The sequence below is a fragment of the Carassius gibelio genome, chromosome A15 (assembly GCF_023724105.1).
Source record: "Carassius gibelio isolate Cgi1373 ecotype wild population from Czech Republic chromosome A15, carGib1.2-hapl.c, whole genome shotgun sequence".
NCBI lineage: Eukaryota > Metazoa > Chordata > Actinopteri > Cypriniformes > Cyprinidae > Carassius > Carassius gibelio.
This window is the reverse complement of record NC_068385.1, coordinates 13,896,775-13,922,331: the sequence shown is the minus strand read 5'-3', so window position 1 is coordinate 13,922,331 and position 25,557 is coordinate 13,896,775. Positions and strand designations below refer to the sequence as shown.

Sequence of the window (25,557 nt, the reverse complement as noted above, 5' to 3'; positions counted from 1 at the left end):
GAATTCCACTAAGACTTCATAACAAAATGTTCTTTGTTAATGCATTTGGTATCATGAATTGTTTTTTTTTTTTTTTTTAATCATTTTTGCATATTCAAACTTTCAGAAATTTGTGATTTGGTAAGAATTATTATAATTGCTTTTAAAAGAAATCACTGATGCTCATTCTAAGTCTGAACCTATTTAATAAAAAAATAAAAAATAATAATATTTATTACATAAATTAATGTTAAGAAATTAGACCTTATTGTGTTACCAGAATTTCTGTAGTAATGGTTCTTGGTTAATAAATTGACAGAAATGACAAATAATCACAAATAATATATTATGATTATTAATATAGATAAAGTGCTAGAGTCGGTTACTGTTGCTATGGTTCCATCTTCAGATGAATATAACTTTTGTTTCTTAATGTGATGTGATATCTGACAAATTTGTAACTTTTGAGGTTACTGGTATTCATATTCAGGCAAGTTCTATAGCTGTTTTTTCACCTACGCTACATAAAACATACAAAGATACATACGGTCAACATTCAATATTGCAACTTAATTATCAACAATATCATTGTATCTTCCTACATGACGTATCAATATAATTTCCTACATTCAGCATTTATTTACTCACTTCCAGCATGAAAAGAATATCCCACTGGTTTCCCATGGGTAGTTTTGACAGAGTGCTGACGTTCATGTGCACTCATTTTGCAAATATGTTGACTTGTTGACAATGTTGACTTAAATACTTGAAGGTAGCATATGTTTAAATGTGTGCTGATTTTGTCATTTAGAAGATTTTTGGCCAGCAAGTTCTAAAAGTTTTTGTCCTCCATGCATATTCAGAGTTAACAATCAGTGTGTTGTGTGGGGGTCAGCTGGCTCCAGGATGTGTAGCTCACTGGCTGATCAATAGAAAGAAAAACACAGAGCTTGTAAATCCTTTAGGTTGTGTTTCAAACCAAAACTGATTGTGGGCGGGGTCAGGGGTCACCAGAAGAGGGTGTGAGCACAAATTGCTATTTAATATGAATGAAAAACTATTCGAATTCTGTAGGGAATCTATTACTTCTGTGCTGTAATTTGGTGCCATTCATGAATAATACAGGGATTAGTCAAATCCTGTTAGATGCTGATTTTCTGCTGTTGTGTGCATTAGCAAAATCAGTTAGCTAAAATCAATGCAACATCTCTGGTGTTGCTGTTTTATATTGATTAACAGTTTACGCATTAAATTACAAAATATTATGCATTAAACCCCCTTAAGCAGTTCAAATCTGATTATTGCCTATTATAATGACCCTTAAAGGAATAGTCCACCCAAAAATTTAAATTCACATTGCTCCATACCTTTGCGACTTTTTCCTTTTCTTCTGCAGAGCACAAAACAACATTCAAGAGACATTTCTAAATATCTTCTTTTTATGTTCAGAGGTGCCATACAAGATTATTTTGTTTTTTAGAAGAAAAAAAAAAGAGCTTACATCACTTGCCCACCAATGGCTCCTCTGCTGTGAATGGATGCCATCAGAATGAGAGTCCAAACAGCTGGAGAAAGCAATATTATGGAGCTCTCAGATTTTACAATGAAGTTAAAATCATTTTAATTATGAATTTGTTTATTTAAAAAAGACTAGCTTTTGCTTCACAAGATTTTATTTGATGGACTGGAGTTGTGTGGATTGTTATGATGTTTTAATTAGCTGTTTAGACTCTCATTCTGACGGCACCCATTCACTGCAGAGCATCCATTGGTGAGCAAGTGATGTAATGCTACATTTCTCTAAATCTGTTCAGATGGACAAACGAACTCATATATATCTTGAATAGCCTGAGGGTAAATTTTCATCAAAAAATTTGTTTTTGGGTGAACTATTCCTTTAAATCAGAGACTTCAAAGGAATGACTGCAAAGCATGAGATAACATCATGTGACATCCGATACTTCCTGATTTGTGAAAGGCAAACAATACTAGAAGGCTAGTCAAGGAAGTAAAGCACTGTGTTGTTGTTTCCTTCTTTCCTGTAAAAACCCCCCCAAATGTTTCACTTCACCCAGTTCCACTTTCTGTGTGCTGCAGTTTTAAATCCCTAAACGTCATAAGGAGCTAAGAAGGAAGTTTGCTGATACTCTCTCGAACACCTGTGCCACTGTGAGATAATTGGATGTTAATGAGTGAATGAATAGAGTTGTGAGTCATGTCTGTTTACCCAGCATCCCTCAGCTGATGCTCACGATGAAGCATCTTGCGAATGAGTCTTTCTCGAGGCCAAGATTCAAATTAGACTGAGCAGGCTTTATTTGTGAAGCACACAGCTGTTCGCTCAGATATGTCCAAGTCAAATGTAGAATAGGTAGTAACTCTTCCAGATGGGTTGCTACTGTATTGACTCGAAATCAACAGTTAAATTCAGTGGGAAAAGTCATATTATAATTTAAGAAACAGATGGAGCAGAGCTATTTTCTGAATGGGCATGAGTTGTGAATATAGAACATCAATGATTAAGAGAAACTAATAGCATTTGTATCTAAAACAGCTTCTGTGTCCATGTTTGAATCACAGGGGGTATGTGGGTAGATGAAACTGTTAATTTAGTTATCAACGATATGATCCATTTTTTTAGATGTGGCATGTCAAATTCCAAAACAAGACATTTTAAGTCTTTTTTTTTAACCATGTATTGTGGATAAAGAGTGTTGCATTTTAGGCATGGCATATAACAACATGTGTTATGTAACTATATTTATGTGTTTTAATTATGAATACACAATGTAATGCTACTATATTGGTTACTGGTCGATATTAGGGATTTTTTAATTAGTTTATATTAGATATTTAATTATACAATTAGCCTATTTGTATACCTTTTGAAATTCTTGAAAATATATGTCTGTTTTTCATCAACAAAATAATTATAATAATTTTAATGTTGATTTTGGTATTTTAATATTAGTGCATCCCTAATTTACATAAACTACAGTTCAAAAGTATAAGGTTGGTAAGATTTTTAAACTTGTTTTTGTAAGAAGTCTCTAATGCTCACCAAAGGCTTTTATATGGTAATAAGTGTTGTTATAACAATAGCAGTTTTTATTTTTATATATTTGCAATTTCAAAGCCACTGAAAAAGTAACTTTTTCTATTTTTAATGAATTAATTTTATTGTTGGAGGGACAATGAAACCTTTTTCTCCACAAAAAAATGTTGGTCGACCACATATAATACTGCAAAAAGGTTATTGTGCTTGACTGCACTTAAAAATTGTTGCTGGCTTTGTAAAATGATGGCTAATTATTTAACTTCTGTGACAAAAAGACTAAAGTACTGATGTTTCTGGAATGTTTGGTTTTTAAGGTTTCATATATTGTTTAATACGTGTGTGACCGTGACAACTAGGTATTCAATATGAGGTCATGCACGCAGAATTATTTTTGCAAAACTTGTAGCTTTACGGTTACAACAGCTTGTTACACTCAAAGGGACAACTTTGTAATATACATCCTTCAGGAATAAAGAAGGTACAAAGTGACTCTTCAAAAATGCTGTCCCAGTGAAAAACTGTTGTACCCCTAAAGGTACAACAATGGCAGAATGGTTAAATACCTGACATACCTGACACTACACTAATCTAGCTTTCATTTTGGCAGCCAGTCCTTTATTTCCACATATGTGGTTGTGGGCTTCATTTAGGGGACCACAGATGCTGCTGGAGACTCTAGTATTCCACTAATTACAGTCTATCTCTATGACAACACAGTTTCTATACAGGGATTTGGCCATGTCAGAGGCTATTACGCACAAATTGGCTGAAACAAACACACATGGTTATGTAACCCCCCTCAGCTGGTGGTATTCTTTTAGGGTTATTTCTGAAGACAATGTGCTGTAGCCTGAAGTGACTGTGAAGGAGACCACAGCAGGTGATTTGGCCAGTGATTGCCCTCCAGATTTGTGGCAAAAGTGCATCCTGGAATATCTTCATGCTCCATCCCTGCTTCCTGACAGCAATACAGGTGCCAGGCTGATAAATAACATCAGGGGTGCTGACAATCTATGAGATTATCCCTGCCACGGTGCTGAGGGGCTCACAAGCCCCCTCCTTGCTCTGGTTTTGATGCTGTCTGCAGGGGACGGCGCTCCGGGGAACCAGATGCCATCTGACCTTCACAGCTTGAACTAGACTGAGGTTGTACAGTTCGCTTTGCTCACGAGGACAGGACCAGCGTCATATTCCCAAGGCTGCACTAAGAGATGCTTGATGTTGTATGACATGGATTCATACGAGCTGTTCCCTGGGGTTGATGGGAAGACCTGTCTCACGTGGCTCTGATGGAGGTGTTTTTGTTGTTGATGACTGGCAGTCAAGATGGGATGTTATTTATGTGTTGCCTTTTGGGCTTTGTGGCTGATTTTCACCAGTGGACGTTAAGTTATGATCAGTGTACCTGTTGGAGATGGTATCTATCTGTCTATCTATCTATCTATCTATCTATCTATCTATCTATCTATCTATCTATCTATCTATCTATCTATCTATCTATCTAAAAAGATAATAATAAATCAAATAAAAAGATTTCGATAAAAACCTGGTTTTACTTTGTTGTAAACAAAATGTCTTTGTTACGTATGGTTATCCTCATTCCCTGAAGGTGGGAATGGAAACATCACATCGGATGACAGATGAATTGGGATATCGCTTAGCTAGACCAATCTACTTTGAGTGCAAACTAAATGAGCCAATGCACATTAGCATCCGATTATTGCATCCAGCTGCCGCTGATCACAGTGTGATTTTTGAGTAGGCAACAGGTGCACCGCATATTCAGGTTTTCGCCGAGGAGCGAAGGTTACATACATAACTGAGACGTTCCCTTTCAGTTGTTTACTCTCATCGGAAGATCGAAAAAACGGGATCCCCTACCATAGGGACACAGTGACTGCCCCTTCTGGAGTCCTGTGAAAGCCACCTGCGCCCTATTTTCTCATAAAATGAGAAATGGTCAGGGCTCAGCACAACAAGTCTACTTGTGTAGCACAAGCTACTATGGCACTAATTACTCGGTAAGACTGGATAACACTGGGAAAACCTACACGCTCCACTTGGAACAGGAATGCTGCAGAAGACCCAGCCTTCCCAAAGGAGGTTTCGGAAGCACTTACACAGGTGAAGGTGATTTTTAATCCTCTTAAAATTGGCTGAAGTCTGAGGGGGAAACACAGACTCTGAGGCTATACCATGGAATTTACACATATGGGATCCACTTAAATCTCTACATATGGAACCCAGCCCTCTTGCGGATTCATCGAGTGAGGGCCTGGTATCGGACGCTCCACCGAGTCTGGCTGCCAAGGGGATGGAGGAGCTCAACAGGGTCTACTGTATGGAATCTCTGGAGCAGTTATAGCAAGCTGCTCCGAAGCTGGGGCCACTCAGCGCTTCTACCAATTTGAGGTGAGATCACAGGAGGATACCAGCTCCACACGAAGGCTATCAAATCTAGCGAACATGTTCGGGGTCACCCAGCCCGCAGCTCTACAGATATCTGCCATTGAGGCGCCACAAGCCATCGCCAAGGAGGGCACAACACTTCTAGTTGAGTGAGCTTGCAGCCTGAATGGGCTGGGCACACCCTGTGTCTGATAAGCCAGGGTGATGGCATCCACAGTCCAGTGTGCCATCCTCTGCTTGGAGACAGCATTCCCCTTCTGCCGGCTTCTGTGACAGACAAAGAGCTGGTCTGAGGTCCTGAATCTTTTGTGTCTGGTCCACGTAGCCTGCTCTCTAATAGAGATTTTCCAGATTCTCCATCCGGCCAACCCCCAAGAGCAGCTTCTTCCTTCCCTGGCTTGCCCGTTCTGGGGCCTCTTGGTCACCTGCTCACCGCCAGGTTTGACGGAGGCCCAGATGGGTGGGGTGTGGATGTGATGCTATAGACCCGAGAGGGGAGGCACGGTTTACGACATGACGTAAAGAGTGACCGACTGAAAGGGAACTTGGTTCTCGCAAGACTAGCATATGCTCACGGGAGCTTATGCTACGCCCTACGTCTTCCACTGAAACACCACTCTCTTGTGAACAAAGGCATATGACAGTTAGCGGAAGCTAGGGATTACAGTTTATAAAGTTGTTTAAGTGCCTGTGGAGAAAATGAAAAGATAAAAACTTTCAGAACTCATAATTCTTATACTTCCCAACAACTGAAAAGTAACACACACAAAACAAAGAACATAATACACACCACTTTACCAAAAACATACTCATTACATACAATCATGTCCTCAAATGGTCTGGATCCATTACATCTAATAATTTGTTAGCCTGAGATGTTCCACTGTTTTCCCTTACCCTCATCAGATCCCTCGATCCCTGACATGACTCCTGATGCTCCTCAACATCCTTTAAGATGTTAATCTTTGGCTGTATTGTTCTTGTTCTCTCAGTGTCTCTGTGCTGGGACTGGACTAGTTGATGTTGTTTCATTAATTAGAGCTGGGTGTTAGAGAGGTAATGCGTAGGAGTGACTCCCTAGTGGGAAATGCCATTTTTGGGATTGAGAAAAGCTAGGGCCTAGCACATGTCCATTTCCTGTGGAGCGTGAAAACCAAAGTGCACGAAAATCGAACTGTCTCTTGTTCTTGTTCATTTTTCCCTTATTCCATCACCACATTTTATGGGGTGCACTGAAATATTTGCCTAAAATGCTTTAGATTTAATTTTGGGAGCATGTAGAGGTATATTCCACTTCAAAGGCTGTTGACTGTGAATCGTTATCACATACTGTAGAATATACTTTGAAAATTTGAAAGTCAATATGGGCCCTCGTTGATCTGAATCGTCAACCCATCATGCTTTTCATGGTGTTTATCTATGAAATGCTGTTCTGAATAAAAGGTTGAAGAGAAGAGATGAGGACAAGTGTGAGTTTGTTATGACTGAAGCAAGCACAGCAGTGTCACTGAATAATGTAGTGAAAGGAAGTGTGCTTATATCTTACTCTATAATGGAGAGGTTCCACTTATTTTGGAAAACTCTCTCATCATATTGTTAATCCCTGTCTAAAAATGTATATTGAGTGTCAGTTTCCGTGAGTAACAAAAAGTCTACTTGCACTTGTTTTTTAATATTTACCCTAAACCACATCGCTATCTCTGACAGCAGAATCGAAATGCTCTCTCTATGTGTCTCTGTGGGTGTTTCTGTCAAGTGAATACCAGCATTGTCATGTTTTCTCGTCTCTGGGACAGGTGTTTGGTGACCGCTCTGCTCTTCTCCATAGTGTCAGCAGCTGCGGCTGAGTGCTGCGCATCCCTCAGCTGAGTGAAGGTGCTTAGACAAAGAGAGTGTTGATGAAGTAAACTCTCTTTCACTCAGTGCATGGAGGGAGGTGCAAGCAGATTGATTTCTGTTCAGAGATAGAGATTAGATCAAACTCAAGCTTCTGATCACCACCATACGTCTCATAGATGAGATTGCTGGACTGATGGACTGTTAGAGTAAATCAATATTTAATCACCTGGTGTGAGTGGATGACCTCATAGGCCATTGGAAATTGAGGCACATTTGAATAGTATCACTGTCAGATTTAAGGTGTTAGCGTGTTTATTTATACATCAGTAATCTATTAAATTTATGTAAGCATGCATGCAAATGTCTGTGACCACAAAATATATATATACTTATATATATATATATATATATATATATAGATAGATAGATAGATAGATAGATGATAGATAGATAGATATAGATATATATATTGCACAGTATATATTAGCAGCAACATAACAATTTTGATTAAAAGTTTAATAAAAAACAAAAACTATTTTAATATTTTAGCATTTGGTTCATCATTTTTTTAAGCATTATTAAGCAGCATGATTCCTACAAATTTATGTCAAACCTGATGATTATTTTTTCCAGCATGATTTGAGATCCAAAGAACATCTTGAGTGTCACTGGAAAGATATCTGACGTCAGATGATTTGTTTTAACAAATTTGTTTATTCAAGGACCAAGAAACAGTGCCAAATTGAAATTATTTCTTGAAAGCAGGAATGGGGTGAATGTATCTTAAACGTGTGTGCATCATATATAGGTGTGTGATTCTTTCATGCTGGGTTGTTGTAGTGTGTGTGTGTGTGTGTGTGTGTGTGTGTGTGGACTGCCATCTTGTGAGGCTTCCTGGTGACAGGAAAGAGCTGTGTTCACACTTGACTCCTTTCACAAAAACTATGGATTGAATCTATTAATAATAGAGGTGTCTAACTGTTTAAACTCAGCTCATTCTCACTTCACTGAAATAGCAGGGCACTTCTCTGGGTGCTGGTGGTGCCAGTTCTACTTAAAAAATAAACCTAAAAAATATTCTTTGAGTGCAACATCTGTAGAGCATGATGGTTTGTCATCATGAAGAAGATTCTGTCTTTAAATCTCCACCCATCATCCGAGCTGTCTATATAACCAGAAGTGTCCTGAAGCCATACAAAAGCTTTGAATGATAAACAGACTGAAATTTACATCGTTGTTGACAGATAATATTTCCCCTTTGGAGAAAATTCTCCTTTACAATGTCATTTAATTGAAAGTGTGACTTGTCATTAAAGCCAGAACACCATAAACCTTAACCAGACACCATACTGAATTTAATCTGGATGAGAATGATGCTAAGGGATAGACGCACAGCCTTTACAGTGGCACATATATAAAAGTCCTAGATCACATAATTCTCACAACTTTCAAAGCTGTTTTATGACATCAGAAAGATGTTTCATCAGCTTAACAATCGGTATGTTATTAAACAACCCCTGAACACTTTTGCATTGCTATCTCTTCTAGCCTCGTTGTCATTCCTGTCAGAAACAAATAACAGCAAATGGATTTTGAACAACATAAGGATGAGTAAATACGTGTTTTTTTTAAATATCATTTATATCCTGTTGTAGTTATTCATATTTTTCAGTTTTCATTTAAATTGTAATTTAGGTTTTAGTAACTTTCTGATGTGCTTTTGTCATTTTTATTAGTTTTTTCAATTTCTAGCTAGCTAATTTATTTGTATTTAGATTTTAGTTTTAGTACATCAACTAAAACTACTTTTATTTTAGATAGTTACCAATGCAAAATTTCGAATTCTCGTTTTTTTAATTTATGTTTTTTAATATAATATTTATATTTTATCTCATTTCCGTTTTATTTAAATTACTGATTTTTTAAAATAGTTTTGGTTAACAATAACAACACAAATATTTCACTCAATAATTCATCCTAATTAATTGAATTGAATCAAAGTAATTGAACATAATCGTATTGAATTGCATACTCTTACACTCTTTCTAAACCAACACTTTCCTCTGGAAAGATCAGTTCTGTATAGTGCCGTCCAGTGGAAAATCTCATCTTCTCCGGTTGTCATTAGTATTGTCTCTGTGAACATGCTGTTTTCCGTAAGGCCGGTTCTTGAGGACACAGCCTGAGTCCAGACTGAGGGACAAAGATCAGGCTGATTAATAAGTATAGCAGTGCTAAACCCTCTTTATGCCAGGGACCGATGAGTCACCGAGCCTCTGCCATTGTCTTTCTCCCCTTTTATTCCACTTTATTAATATCTTTTTTTGGGTCTGTAGTTTCTCTCACGCTCTCTCCCCTCTCGTTTTCTTACTCTTCATCACTTTAACTCTGGCTTTCTCCTGGCCTGCCCTTGTCTAATCTTTTTTTTTCCTATGGTCATCCAACTCTTTCTCAAGCCCCCCGCTTCCCCCTGTCGCCCACGCTCTGTGTAGCTGCCGAGTACCTCAGTAATGCAGTTCATTACTGTCTGTTACTGTGACTCACAGCTTGACTGCACAGTCACAGGTGTGTTTCCCTACGGACGGCAGCGATCGCACCCAGCTGCCGGCATCCAGCCCCCCACCTCTCACAGAGATGATAGTAGCTCAGATTACAGCCATCGATCAATGTACATAGTCGCTTGTGAGCGCGTTCACGTGTGTGATGTCATAACATCTCAAAAGCTGAACTCAATACTGTGATGTGCATCAATACTATGGCTTTTTGATGATGTGCTCTGCTGTATTCTATTGACATGCTCTGTCTTATGGTTAATTGTGCTTCTAGCCTAATTAGATCTTCTTCTCTAACATGCCAATGTTGATCTATGAACTAACTGCTTTGTAATTTGTCTTGAAGAAAAGGAACCTATCAATAGCTTACATGTACTGTAGTTGTATAAACTGGGATGGAAGTAAGTATTTAAAAATTTCATACTTCAGCTTCCATGACTAAAAGAACACAGGAGGCTTTTGGTCATTAATGTCCCATTAAGACAAGGAAAGATGTAAAACAGCGTTATTTATAGGGGTTATATGTCTAATTCCTTTGCTTATTAAATCCAAATGTGGTTTGTCAGATGCTGTTCTCAGTGCTGTTCTTATTGGACAGAGGATGTTAGTTGAATCATATGAAGCCTTTTAATGAATCTGTCATTAAATCTGCCGTTTGCATTGTTTTTAGGAATCAATGCATCCATCCACAATCTATTTGGATGTTTCTTCAACTTTTGGTTGATTTGTTATATTTTATATACTCTACCATTCAAAAGTGTGGGGTCAGTAATTCATCAACATATGGTCAAAAACACAGTAATTTAAAATGACTTAAAAATTAAAAATTTAACTTATTCTTTTGATAGCAAAGCTGTATTTTGCAGCAGTACTCCAGGCTTCATTGTCACATGATCCTTCAGAAATAATTTTAATATGCCAATATTATACTCAAGATACATTTCTTATTACAATCATTGCATTTATGTTTGAATTTAATCATTTAGCATATGCTTTTATCCAAAGTGTCTTACAAATGAGGACAATAAAATCAATCAAGCCGACAAAGAGCAACAATATAAGTCAATTTACAATACTTATAATATGAGATAAGCATTAGGAAGACAAAGCAGTATGACATTTTTTGGAGCCGGACATAAGTAAAGGAAAAAACTGAATAGTGAAAATGTGTAAAGTGTGTTTTAAGAGTTTATTTATATGCATGTATGCATTTTCCCTGATACAGTGGTATGCATTCAAATGTGTGTCGTGAGCTTGAGACCAGAGCAGCTTGTGGGTGTATGGATGCATGCAGGAGGCGCTTAAAGCAGCAGGGACCGAAAGATTATGTAAATACATCTTCAGGAGCATTCAGCACTTTGTCTGCACGTTTTTTGCTCAATGGATGATGGTTCCAAGAAACACAGGAAGTGCCATTTCTGTTAGTGGCTATCAGAGCATTACTGTTCAAATCAGAGCTGCTTTTGGGAGAAGACAGTTATTGTGCTGGGTTCTCAAGGGGGAAGCACTCAGCAGCCACTTAGATGATTCATCTTCTTGTATGTTCTGAAATTAGAGGTGTAGATTAGCAACATATTTGCAGCTTGTTGATCAGGTCTCCTTCTGCAGGACTGCACAACTTCGGCTCTCTTATACGTTAAACGTCTTATTCAAAAAACATCTACTACCAATAGTAGTGGTTGAATTGCACCAGGCTCTCAATGCCCCTGGATGTCAACTACTGTAGACCAATGCAATACCCATTTTCCCATCATCAATGTGCAATTTAACTTTCTAAATTTATCAAACAGGCACTTAACAGGAAAAACTTGAAGCTGAGAACGTTTAAGCCGCTGCCCCGGGTGGCACAAACCAAGCAATAAAAATGCTATTACCACCATAAACATCTGATTGCTTTCGCAAATGCAGTAGATAATGTGACATGCTCAGATATTGATAGCATCAATCATGCGGCGAGGCGACAGGTAGACTTAGTTGTCATGGCAAATGCAAATCTCATAACTAGCCTTTCATTGCAATCATGTAAAGAATAATCTTGATTTCATTTGCCGTGAAGGTTTCTTCATTTATCTTAATATTTGTTGTTCTTGGCGCATGTGCACTTGGCTACTTGTCAAGAAAGATGGACGAACGCATTAGTCGTTTACAGCAATATGAACATCTGCTCTATTCTTCATTGGTGAGATTAGGGGACTGGGGAACTGTTGTCGTTGTTTATTTATTTTTGAAGTGAGCACACAGTGCTTGAGGGGACTAAATCCTAGCAGAAGCAGGAGCAGTAACAGGTAGCTCGCCCTGACTCTGAGTTACTGAAATATTTAGCTGTGCTTCAGGAACCAGCGGTAAATCTTTTTCCCAGTTGCATTTGCGCTTCTGTCATGGCTGTTTACCTCACGAAAGGAAAATGAGAAGTATGAGGCAGAACACAATTACTTCTGCAATAAGATTTCCCCTTGCATCGTGCAAGTTCATCTATAGTAAAGCCTCCTGCGAAAGAAATGGAATTGAAAATTTGACATGTGAGAACAAATGGCTGTTATTAAAGGGATTCATAAAGCAGTTGAAAATAATGAGATGCAAATTGCTTAAGTTTATTCAGTGTTTGATCTTTGCTTGTCAACTCCTCCCTCTGTTTCTGCAGGCTCCATTGAGGCTTGCTTAAGCCACCTGTTGAAGCGAAGAGCAGCGGGATTCCTCCGCAGCGATAAGATTGCCGCCCTCTTCACCAAGATTGGCAAGGTGAACACCACGGCGAGTGAGATCTGCCGCAAGGTTCAAGAACAGCTACAGCAGCAGGCTGAAATCACCAGGTCTGACTTTTTATTGTGCACAAATGATGTGCATTATTCCATAAAAATTATTCATCTCTTTTTTTTTTTAATCTTTAGTAAACTACACTTGTGAAATTACTTTCTTTTCAACTGACATCATCTAGGCCATTTGGGCTATTGGCTAATCTTAGTCAAAAGCAATATAGCTTATGTTTTTGACTGTTTTAGATAGTTATGTAGCCTTTACTAACCCAAAAACACACTCTGATACAGATGATGCCAGTGTCGCCATGCCACCCGCTGTTCTCTTGTCTGATAGTTTGGTTGTTTGTTTGGTAATCAAACTGTGGGGCCCTTGTGGTTTATGATTTCTAGTCTCTTTTGATTTGAGGTCAGCATCTTTCAGATGTGGAGTTATTTTACATTGGACATTCTGGCGTGCATTCACCGCTGGTTTCTTAATAATCCATTGAGGAAGTGCAAGAGGAGATGCGTGTCTCGGGGAGGACTTGCAGTCAAGCTGAAAGACCGTCTGCATGCGGGCTGTATTTCAAGCCCTTTTCTCAAAATGCTCTTGGATCAGGCTCACTGGTGGCTTCGACCTGTTCTTCCCCTGTTCCCGCCCTCCGTCCTTGGGTTGGCCTTCCTCGGATTGGCTACTATCTCCGGAGAATTGGAACAGCTCATGGTGTGCTATGTCCGCTGTGCAGAGTGTCACTCTCCCCTGGCACTGTTGGTCCACCCAATATGGTTTTAATCAATGCTCCTTCAGTGGTGAATAAGATTTTTCTAGTGAATGACTTCTTTGCAAAATTTGGATTTTATGTTTAAAACTGAAGCCTGTATTAAGGATGGCGATCTTATCCCTTTTTCTGAATTGGTCCCAGTTGGCTGTACATTTTTAACTCCCCTCGCCAAAATTGAAGAGGGGGTGGGTTAGTGTCTTATGGAAAAATCTCACCGTGCGCAATGTCGCTCCATCCCTGTGGATATCTGTACCAGCTATGAAGCCTCTAGACTTCTCCATCTAGACTGGAACGGTCCTGTCTGCTTTGGGGTGATCTACCGTTCTCCACATTCAGTTAAGGACTTTCTACAGCAATTCACTCACTTCTTTGGTAACATTGTCACTAAATTTTATCACTTTTAATTGGTAGTGGGTGATACAGTGGGCCACACTCATATCCACGGTCATACTCTGGACATTGTTCCTTCTTAAGGGGTGGATATTACTGATATTACTGTTTCTGATTATATGCTGTCTGATCATAAGCCTATTTTATTTTCCATGTCTCTTCCTAGTCTATCTCATGTTTCTACTAAAGCACCATCACTGTCTCGGGTTTACTCTCCTCATTTTGGTGTAATTTTCATCAATGCTTTACTAAGTCCTGCTCTCATTTAATCCTGGACTCAGATCGGACTTGGATGTGGACAAACTCAAAGCTCAGTCTGGTAAATAGTGCCTGGCCTCGATGTAAAGAATGTGACTGCTCCTTTAAAGCCTCTAAGGCTACGTTCAGACTGCAGGGCTTAATGCTCAATTCCGATTTTTTGAAAAAATGTGATTTTTTTGCAAGGTCGTTCACATTTCCAATTAAATGCGACCAATTGTCCAATTGTGATCTCCTGTGTGAACGTGAAATGACCCAGAAGTGACCCACATGCGCAGAAGAGTACTCAACGGTGAACGACGTCACTCGTTGTTTGCGGAAGTAGCTAACGTTAAACATGGGCTGCATCCGAAAACTTAGGCAGGTGACTTGCTGCTTCGCTGTCTTATCAGGCAATGACTTTGCAGGCAGCGTTTTTGCATGAAGGCACCTCACGAAACTGATTTTGGACAGGCTTCTGAGGCAATGGTTTAATGATCTACAGCAAAACATAGAGAGCTTTGGTGATAACTAAGTGAATATTTCATTACTGCAATATTGATTTCTCGCTAGAAATGACATCAAAAGTGGAAAACGTTGATCAGAAACATACATTTACACACAAACTGACCACCGACCGCAACTTTCAGACGCCATCTTTCTTTTGTTTGCTTAACTCTCACAGAATGTAACGCACAAGATTGTGGGATATCAAAGGCAGCGAAGGATATATCAATGCTGCCTTCAAAAATCGGCCAGATGAAGGCATCTCAGGAGACAGGAAGTGAAGCTAACAATGAATTTGGACGTGCCTTGATGCCTCACGACCTTAAAATGCGTCCTCCGAAGGCAGCATTTTTCAGTTTTCGGATGCATCCACGGATGTTTGTATTTGGCTCGGAGGCTTTTTATTTTCCGCTGGCATTGGAGCCAGGATCGTCTGTAACCACGCTCGGCTGTTTCACTGGAAATGTTTTCGTAAACCACCTGGTTCCGATAAGAGCCCTCGAGTTTGGCCTGAATAAAGCAGTCACCCCAAATATTAATTAAATCTGTGACCTCGCTTCCCTTCCATTGACTAGTCTCAGCAGCATCGTCCGCCATGGTTGTCGTTTATCTTCTCGTTCCCGCCTACTTCAACGCAGAATTATGACGTTTGTAGCGTATCAATGACGTGCGGGTCGGATACATGTGGCCTTGCCGTTCAGACGGAGGTCGCATTTCAAAAGATTGGATACGTATCGGATTCAGGACCACATACCCAAGTGGCCTGGGTCACATTTGAAAAGATCGGATCTGTGTCGTTCAGACTGTCATGAAAAGATCAGATACAGGTCGCATAGGGGCAAAAAAAACGGAATTGGGTCGTTTCAGCCTGCAGTGTGAACGTAGCCTAAGCCTAAATCTGAATTGTGGCATACTGCTGAGACTCGGCTGCTAATGCAAACATGTAGAAAGGCTGAGCGTAAGTGGTAAAAGGACAATTTACACATTTCACAACAGTTGTTCAAAGACAGTTTATTGGCTTATCAGAGTGTCGCCACATTGGATAAAGCAACCTATTTTTCTAATTTACCAGTCCAGACCTAAGATTTAGTTTTCTGTTATCAATTATGTTATTAGTCCCCTGGTAAATACTGTGTCTGTTCGCTATGCCAATCTTTTTGAAAGCTTGTCAAGGTTTTTTAAGTACAAAGTAACTAGGACCGGTAGCTTATATTTCTCCTATTGAGTTGCCTCTCCCCTCGCCGTTGTCTGCCTCTTGGGATATTTTTGATCCTGTTTCCCTTCAGTCACTTAAAGATAAAGATAAACATTTTATTGAGTTGAAACCATCCTCTCCTTCATATGATGCCATCCATCCTAGATTTTTTAAACAAATTGTCGATTCGGTTGGACTGGGCCTAGTGTCCTTTTTATTAAGTGTCTCTCAACTGGGGTGGTTCTTGCTTATCTTAAAGTGGTTACTGTCACACCTCTCCTCAAGAAGCCTTCACTCAACATTTCGGTTTAAAAAAATGATCGCCCTACCTCTGTTTTACCATTTAATTCTAATGTTTTGGAAAAGATTGTGTTTTTCCCAACTACAGTTTTTTCCTGCTTTAAATAGTCTGTTTGAGCACTTTCAATATGGTTTTAAGGCTGCCCAGAGCACTGAATCTGCCCTTCTGACAGTACTGATACGAATTATTCTGTTATCCTCATTTTTTATTTATTTATCAGCAGCCTTTGAGATTATTAACCATTCTATATTAATCAATAGACTAGAATCTTGGGTGGATCTCTCCAGCAAAGTTCTAAAGTGGTTCCAGTCATTTTTTTCTGACAGGAAATATGTGGTTAGGCTAGGAGAATTTTTCTCTCCCCTGTGGCGTTCTGCAAGGCTCTATTTTGGCCTCCACTTCATTTTCATTGTATATGACCTCTGGGCTCCATTTCAGAAAACACAGGGTGTCGTTTTATTTTTATGCTGACGACATGCAAATCGATTTACCTTTTAAGAAGAATGATCGACTTGCCAGGTCTGCTCTCTCATCTTGCTTAGACGAGGCTAAATCCTGACTATCTCAAAATGTATTATCCTTAAATGAAGAAAAAAAGGAAGTGATCATTTTCGGTCCATCAGAAAATATGAAGGACTTCAATCTTTACCTAGGACCTTTATCAGCTTTTAGATCCTTGAAGGGACAGAATCTGGATGTTCTTTTAGATGATAATCTTGCTAAAATTCCGTAAACAAATTTAGGCTGTGATTGGATCTAGTTTTAATCAGCTCCGTATACTTGCAAAAATTAAGCACTTTCTCACTGATAAGAATTTGGAAATTGCTGTTCATGTTTTTATTACATCACATCTTGATTATTGTAACTCTTCATGCTGTGGCATCTCCAAAGCTCAATTGGTCCAGAACGCTGCCTCTAGATTCCTTTAAAAAAGAAAAAAAGGGATCACTTCACCCCGCCCTTCACTGGCTGCCTGTTCAATTTATAATATATTTTAAAGTTTTATTATTTGTTTTTAAATCTCTGCACAATTAACCACCCATGTATTTATCTGAATTGCTGCATCAGTATACCCCTTTGAGAAGTCTAAGATTTTGTGACCAGAACCTTCTTTTAATTCTGCATTCCAGTCTCAAGCGTAGAGGTGACCGTGCCTTCTCAGGAATTGGGTTGCCAGTTGGGATCAGAATGGCCCCCATCCTGACTATTTTTTAGGCTCTTTTAAAAACAAAGTCTCTTTTTGTTTTCATTGGCCTATAAGGAATATATATTTGCATTTTGTATTTCCTATTTTGTTTTTCCTTTCTGGTTGCAGTTTTGTATTTTTCTAATTTTATGACGTTGTTTCTTAGTCTAAAGCACTTTTGTCAGTCTTGTGGCTGTTTTAAATGTGCTATATAAATAAAGTAAACTTGAAACTTTATAAAATCTGATGAATTAATTTCACATGGAGTTTGCAGAATTACAATTTACAAAGTTTACAAAACAAATCTGAACGTGATTACAACGGTATAGTTCCTCTGTGTTGTTATAGTCATACAGTAGCTGGGGTTTTGGAATTCTATTAGAATTCTATTAGAATGATTTTTGAATCTTTATATAGTTATAGTTATAGTTATCATTCTCTTCGTGAACAACACTTAACAGTAAAAACTGCAAAACTCACACTCTAAATTTATGACATTAGTTTAACTAAAAGTCAATATATATCACGATTCACTCTCAGACCACTTTAAAGTCAATGTTTTGTCTGTGTATTTTAAACTACAACAGGAGAAAACATTTTAACATTGAAAAATTACATTCTTTTAACTGCCTCTTATTCTGCCTATTAATATGAACTGTAAGTAGAGATGCTTAAAAGACAGAGAGCCATAAACTGGATCTGATAATATTAGTGATATAAGCATACTTTATGACTGATAAGCTGTTCAGACGATGATGAAAGCAGGAAGCAGATCTCATCTGGTGTGTGGAGAGGCATGATTTGCTGCTTCGTTGGGCTTTAAACAGAAGACTGGCTCTGTAGCACTCTAAATGAGGAATGGTTTGGGCGGATGCTTTGGGGCTTCGGTCAGCTTCTTATTTTCCCATTAACTCTCCATTAGCAGAGCCACATGGCCAATGTGCCACTAAAGAGTGGACCGCTCTGGCCTAATAGCCACAATCTCCAGGTGACTCAACATCTCTGTTGTGGTCAGAGATTAGTTGAAGCCACTTTGGTGTGTCTGTACAGTAGCCGCTCTCACACCCATTTAAAGCATTAATGTAGAGTGCTGCAGGTCACATGTTCTGTGGTGTTCCCTGCCTGTCCATTTTAAGCATCCCTCCCCCACCGCACTCGCTCGGTTACTCACGTTACCACAGCAACACCATGGTGTCACCATTGCTAGAGCAACAAGATGCTCGCTGGTTATGGAATACCTCTACCGCAGCAATTCAGGGCTCAGAATCAGGTCTAAAAAAGCAACTCCATGTCATTACTTTCTTATGCAAGAGAGTTAAATTGCACCCAAAACACATTTGTACTTCATTGTTTAAATGATTTCATCATTTACTCACCAAGGCTATACTTATTTTTTATAAAAAATACAGTAAATACAGTAAAAATGTGAAATATTATTACAATTTAAAATAACTGTTTTATATTTTTAGATATTATAGAAAAAAAAATCAGTGTAATATGATTCTACATAAATCACTCTTATTTGCTGATTGTTGCTCAGTTATTATAATAAAAAAAATTTTTTTAATGCTCAATAATTTTTAATGGTAAGCATATTAGAGATTTCTTTAAAAAATCATAATTATATACAGTATTAGTAATCTGTTATTAAAGCTGACAAATAAACATGGATGTGAAGGTAAAATTATTGTATTATGTGTAAATAAGCTCAAAGCTAGTCAGCCAAGCAAAAGACAAACAGTGCAACAATATTACAGTTGTGATTTATGTAGTGTAATTTGCAATTCAAGTTGAAAATTGGCAGTGGAAAGTAGCGTCTGTATGTTGCCAACTTGCCATGAACAGTTAAATGTGCAGTTTAGCGCCATTATAGAAAAATATGTGCTATTTGTGGATTCATTAGGGACTCAATGGACCCTTTCCCACTGCATCCTTATTAATGGGCCTCTGAAGCTGCACTGAATGCTCTACATTATTGCTCTTGGAGCAGAAATGCAGTTTCATCTCCATAGCATCTGCATAGCTCATCTCAGGTGCAGGGATTTATTTGCTTGTTTATACTGAATGTCCACTGCTGCGGCCAGCACTCACACACACCGTGTGTGTTACGATCAATGCTTATGTAAATCAGAGAAGATCAGGGTGCTGTGGCGCAGACAGCAGACTCATCCATCTCTGGTGTGCCTGCAGCTGTGGTGTAGTGTGATATCCGAGCTGGAGGGAGATTGATGGCTGTGGGGTGTTATTGGCTTACGCCCATGATGGACTCTCTCATCGGTGGACTCAACATTACAGCAGTCCTCCCAGCCCTCCACAGGCTCTGAATGGATCTCAGATGGGCTCAGTCACAGAAACTGGATTAAAGGAATATTCCAGGTTTATTTTGAGCCTAAAACTGGGATTGTTAACCCCAAGACAATTTATTTACTCATTCTCGTGTCATTGTCTGCCTTTTGTTAAACATACAATAATTGAAGAACAATAATTGTTTTCATTCTTACAGTCAGTGGGGTCCAAAATAACAATAAAGAAAAAAAAACTACCTAGAAAAATAAAATACTTTCTTTTGTCTTCCACAGAATAAAGAAAATCATACAGGTTTGAAATGACATGAGGATGAGTGAATGATGAGTGAATTTTCATTTTTGGGTGAACTGTTGCTTTAAGTCATTTTTAAGTCACACCCCCCAGCTCTATTCAATCTTGGCTTTCTACACTAGCTTGTGACAGTGCCCTAAAGCTATTTTTTTTTTTATCTTCTGTGATTTCTTCTTTTCCTTGAGCAGAGTGACGAGTCTCTGTCACCCTGGAGCTGGAGTCTGGCTTTCAGCTTCGCGTGTCGCTGTCGCAGCTGGTTAGGACAAAAACTCAGATAAACATAGGAAAAAAAAATTTTTTATCACATCACAGCATAGTGGCACATGTAGTTAGGACAGGGTAAGTCTCTTATGTTCACCAAGTCTGCATTTATTTGCTCAGAAATACTTAAAAAGTTTAATATTTTGTAATAGTATTACAATTTAAAAGAACTCTTTTCTATTTTAAATCACGATACATTTCTCTCAGGATTCTTTGATGAATAGAAGGTTCAAAAGCACAGCATCTATTTTGAAATCGAAAATGCATAGAAATTTATAGAAATTAAATTTAGCCTTACTTTTTGTCAATTTTTAATGCATCCTCGCTGAACAAAAGCATTAAACTCACTTACTGATCCCAAACTTTTGAATATTAGCATAATGGTGGTTTTCTATGACCGATGATGCAACTCTACTTTTAGATGTTCCGGCTCTTGTGTTACTTAGTCTTTTATCTGTGGGATTTATCTCTTTTAATGCTCTTAGGTAAGTCTTTAGAGATGACACATGCTCTGTCCCTGTCATTGTGTGAATATGTGTGTTGTATCCCCTGGGTGAATGGCTCAAGGGGTTCGAGTGGGCTTTGTGACTTCTGCTGGCCCTCCTGCACTGTTGTAGATGAGCAGCCAGGTCATCCTGTCGAGATGCTGTATGGACAAGTATATGGACTCACAAACACTTCGAAACACCCACTGGCAGGCACAGTCAGAATCCCTTTTGTGTCTCTTGCTTCTTTCATGAGGCCAGACAATGTAACTATGGGATTTTAGCAGGTTATACAAGGACAACTATAAACACAGAATGATTGAAGGAAGGCCTCGTCATAGCAAAAAGCAAACTTTTTTTACTTTACTTTCTTAAATTCATGTAATTTCTTGGAAGAATGTCCAAGAAAAATTGTAAATCGATATAAATATTGTGATGAAAAAATGTGACGTAAGACTTGGTTTGTGATGACTCTATTTGCTTATGTTTTGTGTGCATTTTTGTCATATACACTTGAATTCTTGTGCATGAATGCATTATTGATGTTCTTTCTCAGGAGAACCCCGAGCACCGGACAGGAGCCCCTCCGGAGGCAAGGCTCCTCCGTTGGCCAAGGGCCTCAGCCACTCTCTGCACAGGCCATCAAGCACATATGGGTCCGCACGGCCCTCTTTGATAAAGTCCTGGACACAATTGTGCAGTATATTGTGGATAATGCAAGGTAATTAGCGTCAGTACTGCATTTCGTTTCATGCAAATTTGTATGATTTAGTTTTTAGGATAAAAAGAAATGAAACACTGTAATCTTTATCAAGTCTACAAATGAAAATCATAACATTATAATGTCGCAATCCCTATAGCATATTTAAAATGATTGATTTATGACTTATGATTTTACATTTATTTATTGGGTCACAATAATAAAGAATATTAATACCACACATTCATCTGTTTTCAGCATAACATGGAAACATTTTCAAATAATCAACTTACTGATATCAGATGGAATTTTAATATCTGTATGCCTATTTTTTTCTTAAATAATAGTGACTGCATAACATGCGTTGCTCATCTCTCTTATGCAAAGTGTTATTTGCCAAGATTAAGGCTTGAACTATATCATTTGTCTGTGGTGATTGTTTGAACTGTCACATGGAGCTTGTGAAATAATGCAGTTATTTGTTCAGCCTTTGAAAGAGGTCTCTGGTTATTGACATACACGTTGTGTGTTTGCTGTTTGTGTGTGTCTGTAGTAAGTATTATGAAAAGGAGGCCCTCATGCATGACTCAGTGTTTGGCCCTATACTGGCGGCACTCCTGGGTGAGTCGATCTAAAGCATAAAAACACACTCTGTCTACTCACAACGCAGCTAATAGAGAATTATAGATCAATGAAGAACATTAAATTGCAAAAAATTGTGTTCAAATATTAGCTTTCAGTATTTTATTATAATTCTCTCTGGTATGTTTTTTCATCACAATATGTTAACCCATTACAATTTGTTTAATGTGAAATTAATATTTTTTCATCCATAGCTGGGCCTTGCGCTCTGGAGTACACTAAGCTCAAGACGTTGGATCATTTCTGGACAGACCCTTCAGCCAATGAGCTGGTCCAGCGGCATCGCATTCACGGGGCCCACAGGGGCCAAGAAGTGTCGCCGGGCCGCAGACCTGCACTTGGGGTGAGAATATCATACATACTGTATAGGGGTGATTGTGCAGTATATTTGTTTTAGATAATAATTAATTTTAATTTAAACTGCATAAATATCTCATATTCATTTGTTGTTCCTCAGATACGAAAGCGTCAGTCCTCTGGAAGCATGTCTGAGGACAAGTTTGCAGCCTCGGCCAGAGAGTATGTTGAATCCCTGCACCAAAACTCACGCGTTCACTTGCTCTACGGAAAAAACAATGTGCTCGTTCAACCGGTAAGACAGTACACAGACACACAGATGCAAATGCACTTGATTTGATTTGCATCTACAGATCTTTCGATGGCTGTAAAAAAAGAGATTGATTGTAGATCAGTGAATCTCATCTAATCAATAAAATGGATCTCAAGGTCTGCTGGTTATGGGAATTGAGCCTCTTTGTACTGTAGGTAGGTAGAACTATTCAAAATGTCATCTTCCCTTGTGTAATGAATGGTCAGATGGCTTTCCCTGACATTTTTAGCTCTGCGGCCCATGCTGACTTCCCAGCTGCTAGTTGGCTACTCTTGTGAACTGGAAAAGGCAGACTGGATTAGCCATTACACCACATTAGATTTGTCATCAAATGAGTCAGGCATGGACTGGATGTGTGCATGAAAGTGTTTGTGAGATTTGCAACGGTGACTGATGCAACTGGGCACAGAGAGTGCTGGGTCTGGCAAAGACTTGCTGAAATCAATAGTGTAAACGACCCTTGCCAAAAGGATTGCAGTGATTCAGGTTTAATTGGATTTTAATTGGAAACCTGATGCGTTTCACAGCTCTCATCATCACAGTGAATCGTCATAGACGTTTTATTTATGGCACTCTGTTGCTTATAACACTCACTTTTCTTTCATTCTTTAAATCTGACACCTTTTTCTCCTTTTTGTTGCTCTTTTCCTTGTATGTTAACTTATAAACAAAGAAAAGCGTGTAAGGCTGCTGATTATGGCAGTTATTTTAGAGGGGTTGGGGAAGCCGCTGTGTTGAATCGACTTTGAATCTCTGCAGAAGAAGGACATGGAGGTGCTGCGTGGTTACCTGTCCCTTCATCAGACGGCTGAAACACTCACGCTGAAGTGGACGCCCAATCAGCTAATCAATGGAACTCTGGGAGACTGTGACCTGGAGAAGAGGTGAAATATCCTGTACACACACACACACAGGGGGAAATCCCGGAAGAGTTTGGTGTGATTTTTGATTACCAATCACTGCGGTTCATTTTGCCAAAACTGGACTTGACATGTAGGAACTGAATTGATTGGTCCGAGATTGGTATGTAGGATAAAGTAATTACTTTTACAGAGGATGGACAGGAAAGACATAAGTTGAGTGTCCTGATGTGCTGATTGCTGGTTTGTAATGATAAGATAGATACGTTTGTAAGGGGAAACAAATAGACATCTAAATGTGAGCAAAACAACACTGATTATTTCACTGAAAATATTGTTAGGTTGCTGAATTGTTTTAACAGAAAATATTTCACTCTCTTTCTCAATGTTTTTATTATCACCCTCTTGTCACACTTTAGTATCTATTGGGACTACGCTTTGACTGTGCCTTTAAGACAGATCGTCTGCATTCATTGTCACCAGCGCCGTGAGTCTACATCTTTGACAAAATTGTTAGCTTCAACAAATTTAATTTAATTTTAAATTATTATTTTTTATTTGTCTTTTAACGTTTAACTTTTCAGATTTTTAGCTTCAGTGTATTGATATTGAAATAAATAAATTCCCAATTTTTTTTACATAAAATTATTAATCTGTTATATTATGTTTTTTCTCTCAGTGGACTGTGGGGGTTCGCTGGTGTTAGTAAGTCAGGATGGGATCCAGCGGCCTCCTCTGCATTTCCCTCCTGGGGGTCACCTGCTGGCTTTCCTGTCCTGTTTGGAGACGGGTCTACTGCCCCGGGGTCAGCTTGAACCCCCACTCTGGTCCCAGAAGGGCAAGGTGAGTGTTTTGCTGCAGAATGTATTTAGATCTATCATGTAACATAATGTTTAGATGTGTCAGCAGCATTTCAAACATCCAATTCATTAAAGAAATAGTTCACCCAAAAATTTAAATTTGCAGAACGTTTACTCACCCTCAGGCCATCCAAGATGTAGAATAGTTTGTTTCTTCATTGGAACTGATTTGGAGAAATGTTATCATTACATCACTTGCTCACCAGTGGATCCTCTGCAGCGAATGGGTGCCATCAGAATGAGAGTCCAAACAGCTGATTAATGCATCATAATAATCCACAAGCAATCCACATGACTCCAGTCCACCAGTTAATGATTAAACACATTGCAAATGAATAACAAAATGTTCCTTATTTGAAGTGAGAAGCTAAGTTTAGTTTGATTATGACTCTCTGTGTTTGCCTAACAGGGCAAAGTCTTCCCTAAGCTCCGTAAGAGGAACAGTGTGGCCCGTTTAGTGGATCAGGATGGAGATGGAGAGGAACAGGTTGCTGCAGACTATGTGTTTCGCATTGTCTATCCGGGGCACCATCACGACTCAAGTGAGTTTTAGCAGAAATGTGCCTGTCCTCTTCACATCTCTGTCTCTGTCTCTCTTCACACACACAATATCTGTCCATCCATCCATCCACCCACAGTGACCCCAAAAGCATTAAACACTTCAAAACCAACATAAAATGCATGAAACTTGCATTATAAGTAAATTCATATTATTTTAAGTGTGACTTTAAGAAAAGTACTTTTGGGGGGCCATTCTACATCTTAAACGCTCTAAATACTCGTATATCCATCTTGAATCATTTGTCACTCATAGCCACTGTTCAGCCAGACCTGATTTCCTGGATGTGTGAATGCTGAACAGGGCTGCATCAGACACCATCCTCGCATATCATTGTTGTCTGTGTGTTTTGTTCTCACTTTTCTGTGGAACATAACAGCCGTTATGGAGGCTGCTGGGAGGTATGTGGGTATTAGATGAAGCCTTTAGATTTTATGACTGGGATGACTGGGATGTCAGTGCTCCTTTTTATATCTGTGTATGTATGCACTGCAAAAAATATATATAAAAAAATTCATTTATTTTCTGTCTTGTTTTCCAGTTCAAATATTTAAGCATTCTTAAAAACACCATTTACTTGAGAAATTAAATCACTTAAGATTTAAAGCCTTGTTTTAAATAAAATATCTTGAATTAAATTTTTAATTCAATAAATACTAATTATAAAATGAAATGGTTTGAATTCCTTATTTATTAATTTATAATACATTTTAAGATTTTAATTAAAAATTTAAGATGACGTTTTTCCTGTTTTGATCATAAATCTTAAAAAAAAAAAAAATTACTTTTAAATTAACCATTTAACAATGACC

General features: G+C 38.5%; 1 protein-coding gene across 2 annotated transcripts in view; it reads left to right on the top strand.

Moving 5' to 3' along the window:
- Positions 1 to 25,557, top strand: part of LOC128029267 (small G protein signaling modulator 2) — a 48,548-nt gene that overhangs the window by 7,542 nt on the left and 15,449 nt on the right. For both annotated transcript variants that reach the window (XM_052616940.1, XM_052616939.1), the window contains exons 3-11: positions 12,479 to 12,647; positions 21,071 to 21,235; positions 21,768 to 21,835; positions 22,051 to 22,199; positions 22,314 to 22,448; positions 23,226 to 23,350; positions 23,746 to 23,813; positions 24,006 to 24,169; positions 24,596 to 24,728. In XM_052616940.1, the coding sequence (XP_052472900.1) occupies positions 12,479 to 12,647; positions 21,071 to 21,235; positions 21,768 to 21,835; positions 22,051 to 22,199; positions 22,314 to 22,448; positions 23,226 to 23,350; positions 23,746 to 23,813; positions 24,006 to 24,169; positions 24,596 to 24,728 (1,176 nt within the window). The remainder of the gene's footprint in view (positions 1 to 12,478; positions 12,648 to 21,070; positions 21,236 to 21,767; positions 21,836 to 22,050; positions 22,200 to 22,313; positions 22,449 to 23,225; positions 23,351 to 23,745; positions 23,814 to 24,005; positions 24,170 to 24,595; positions 24,729 to 25,557) is intronic.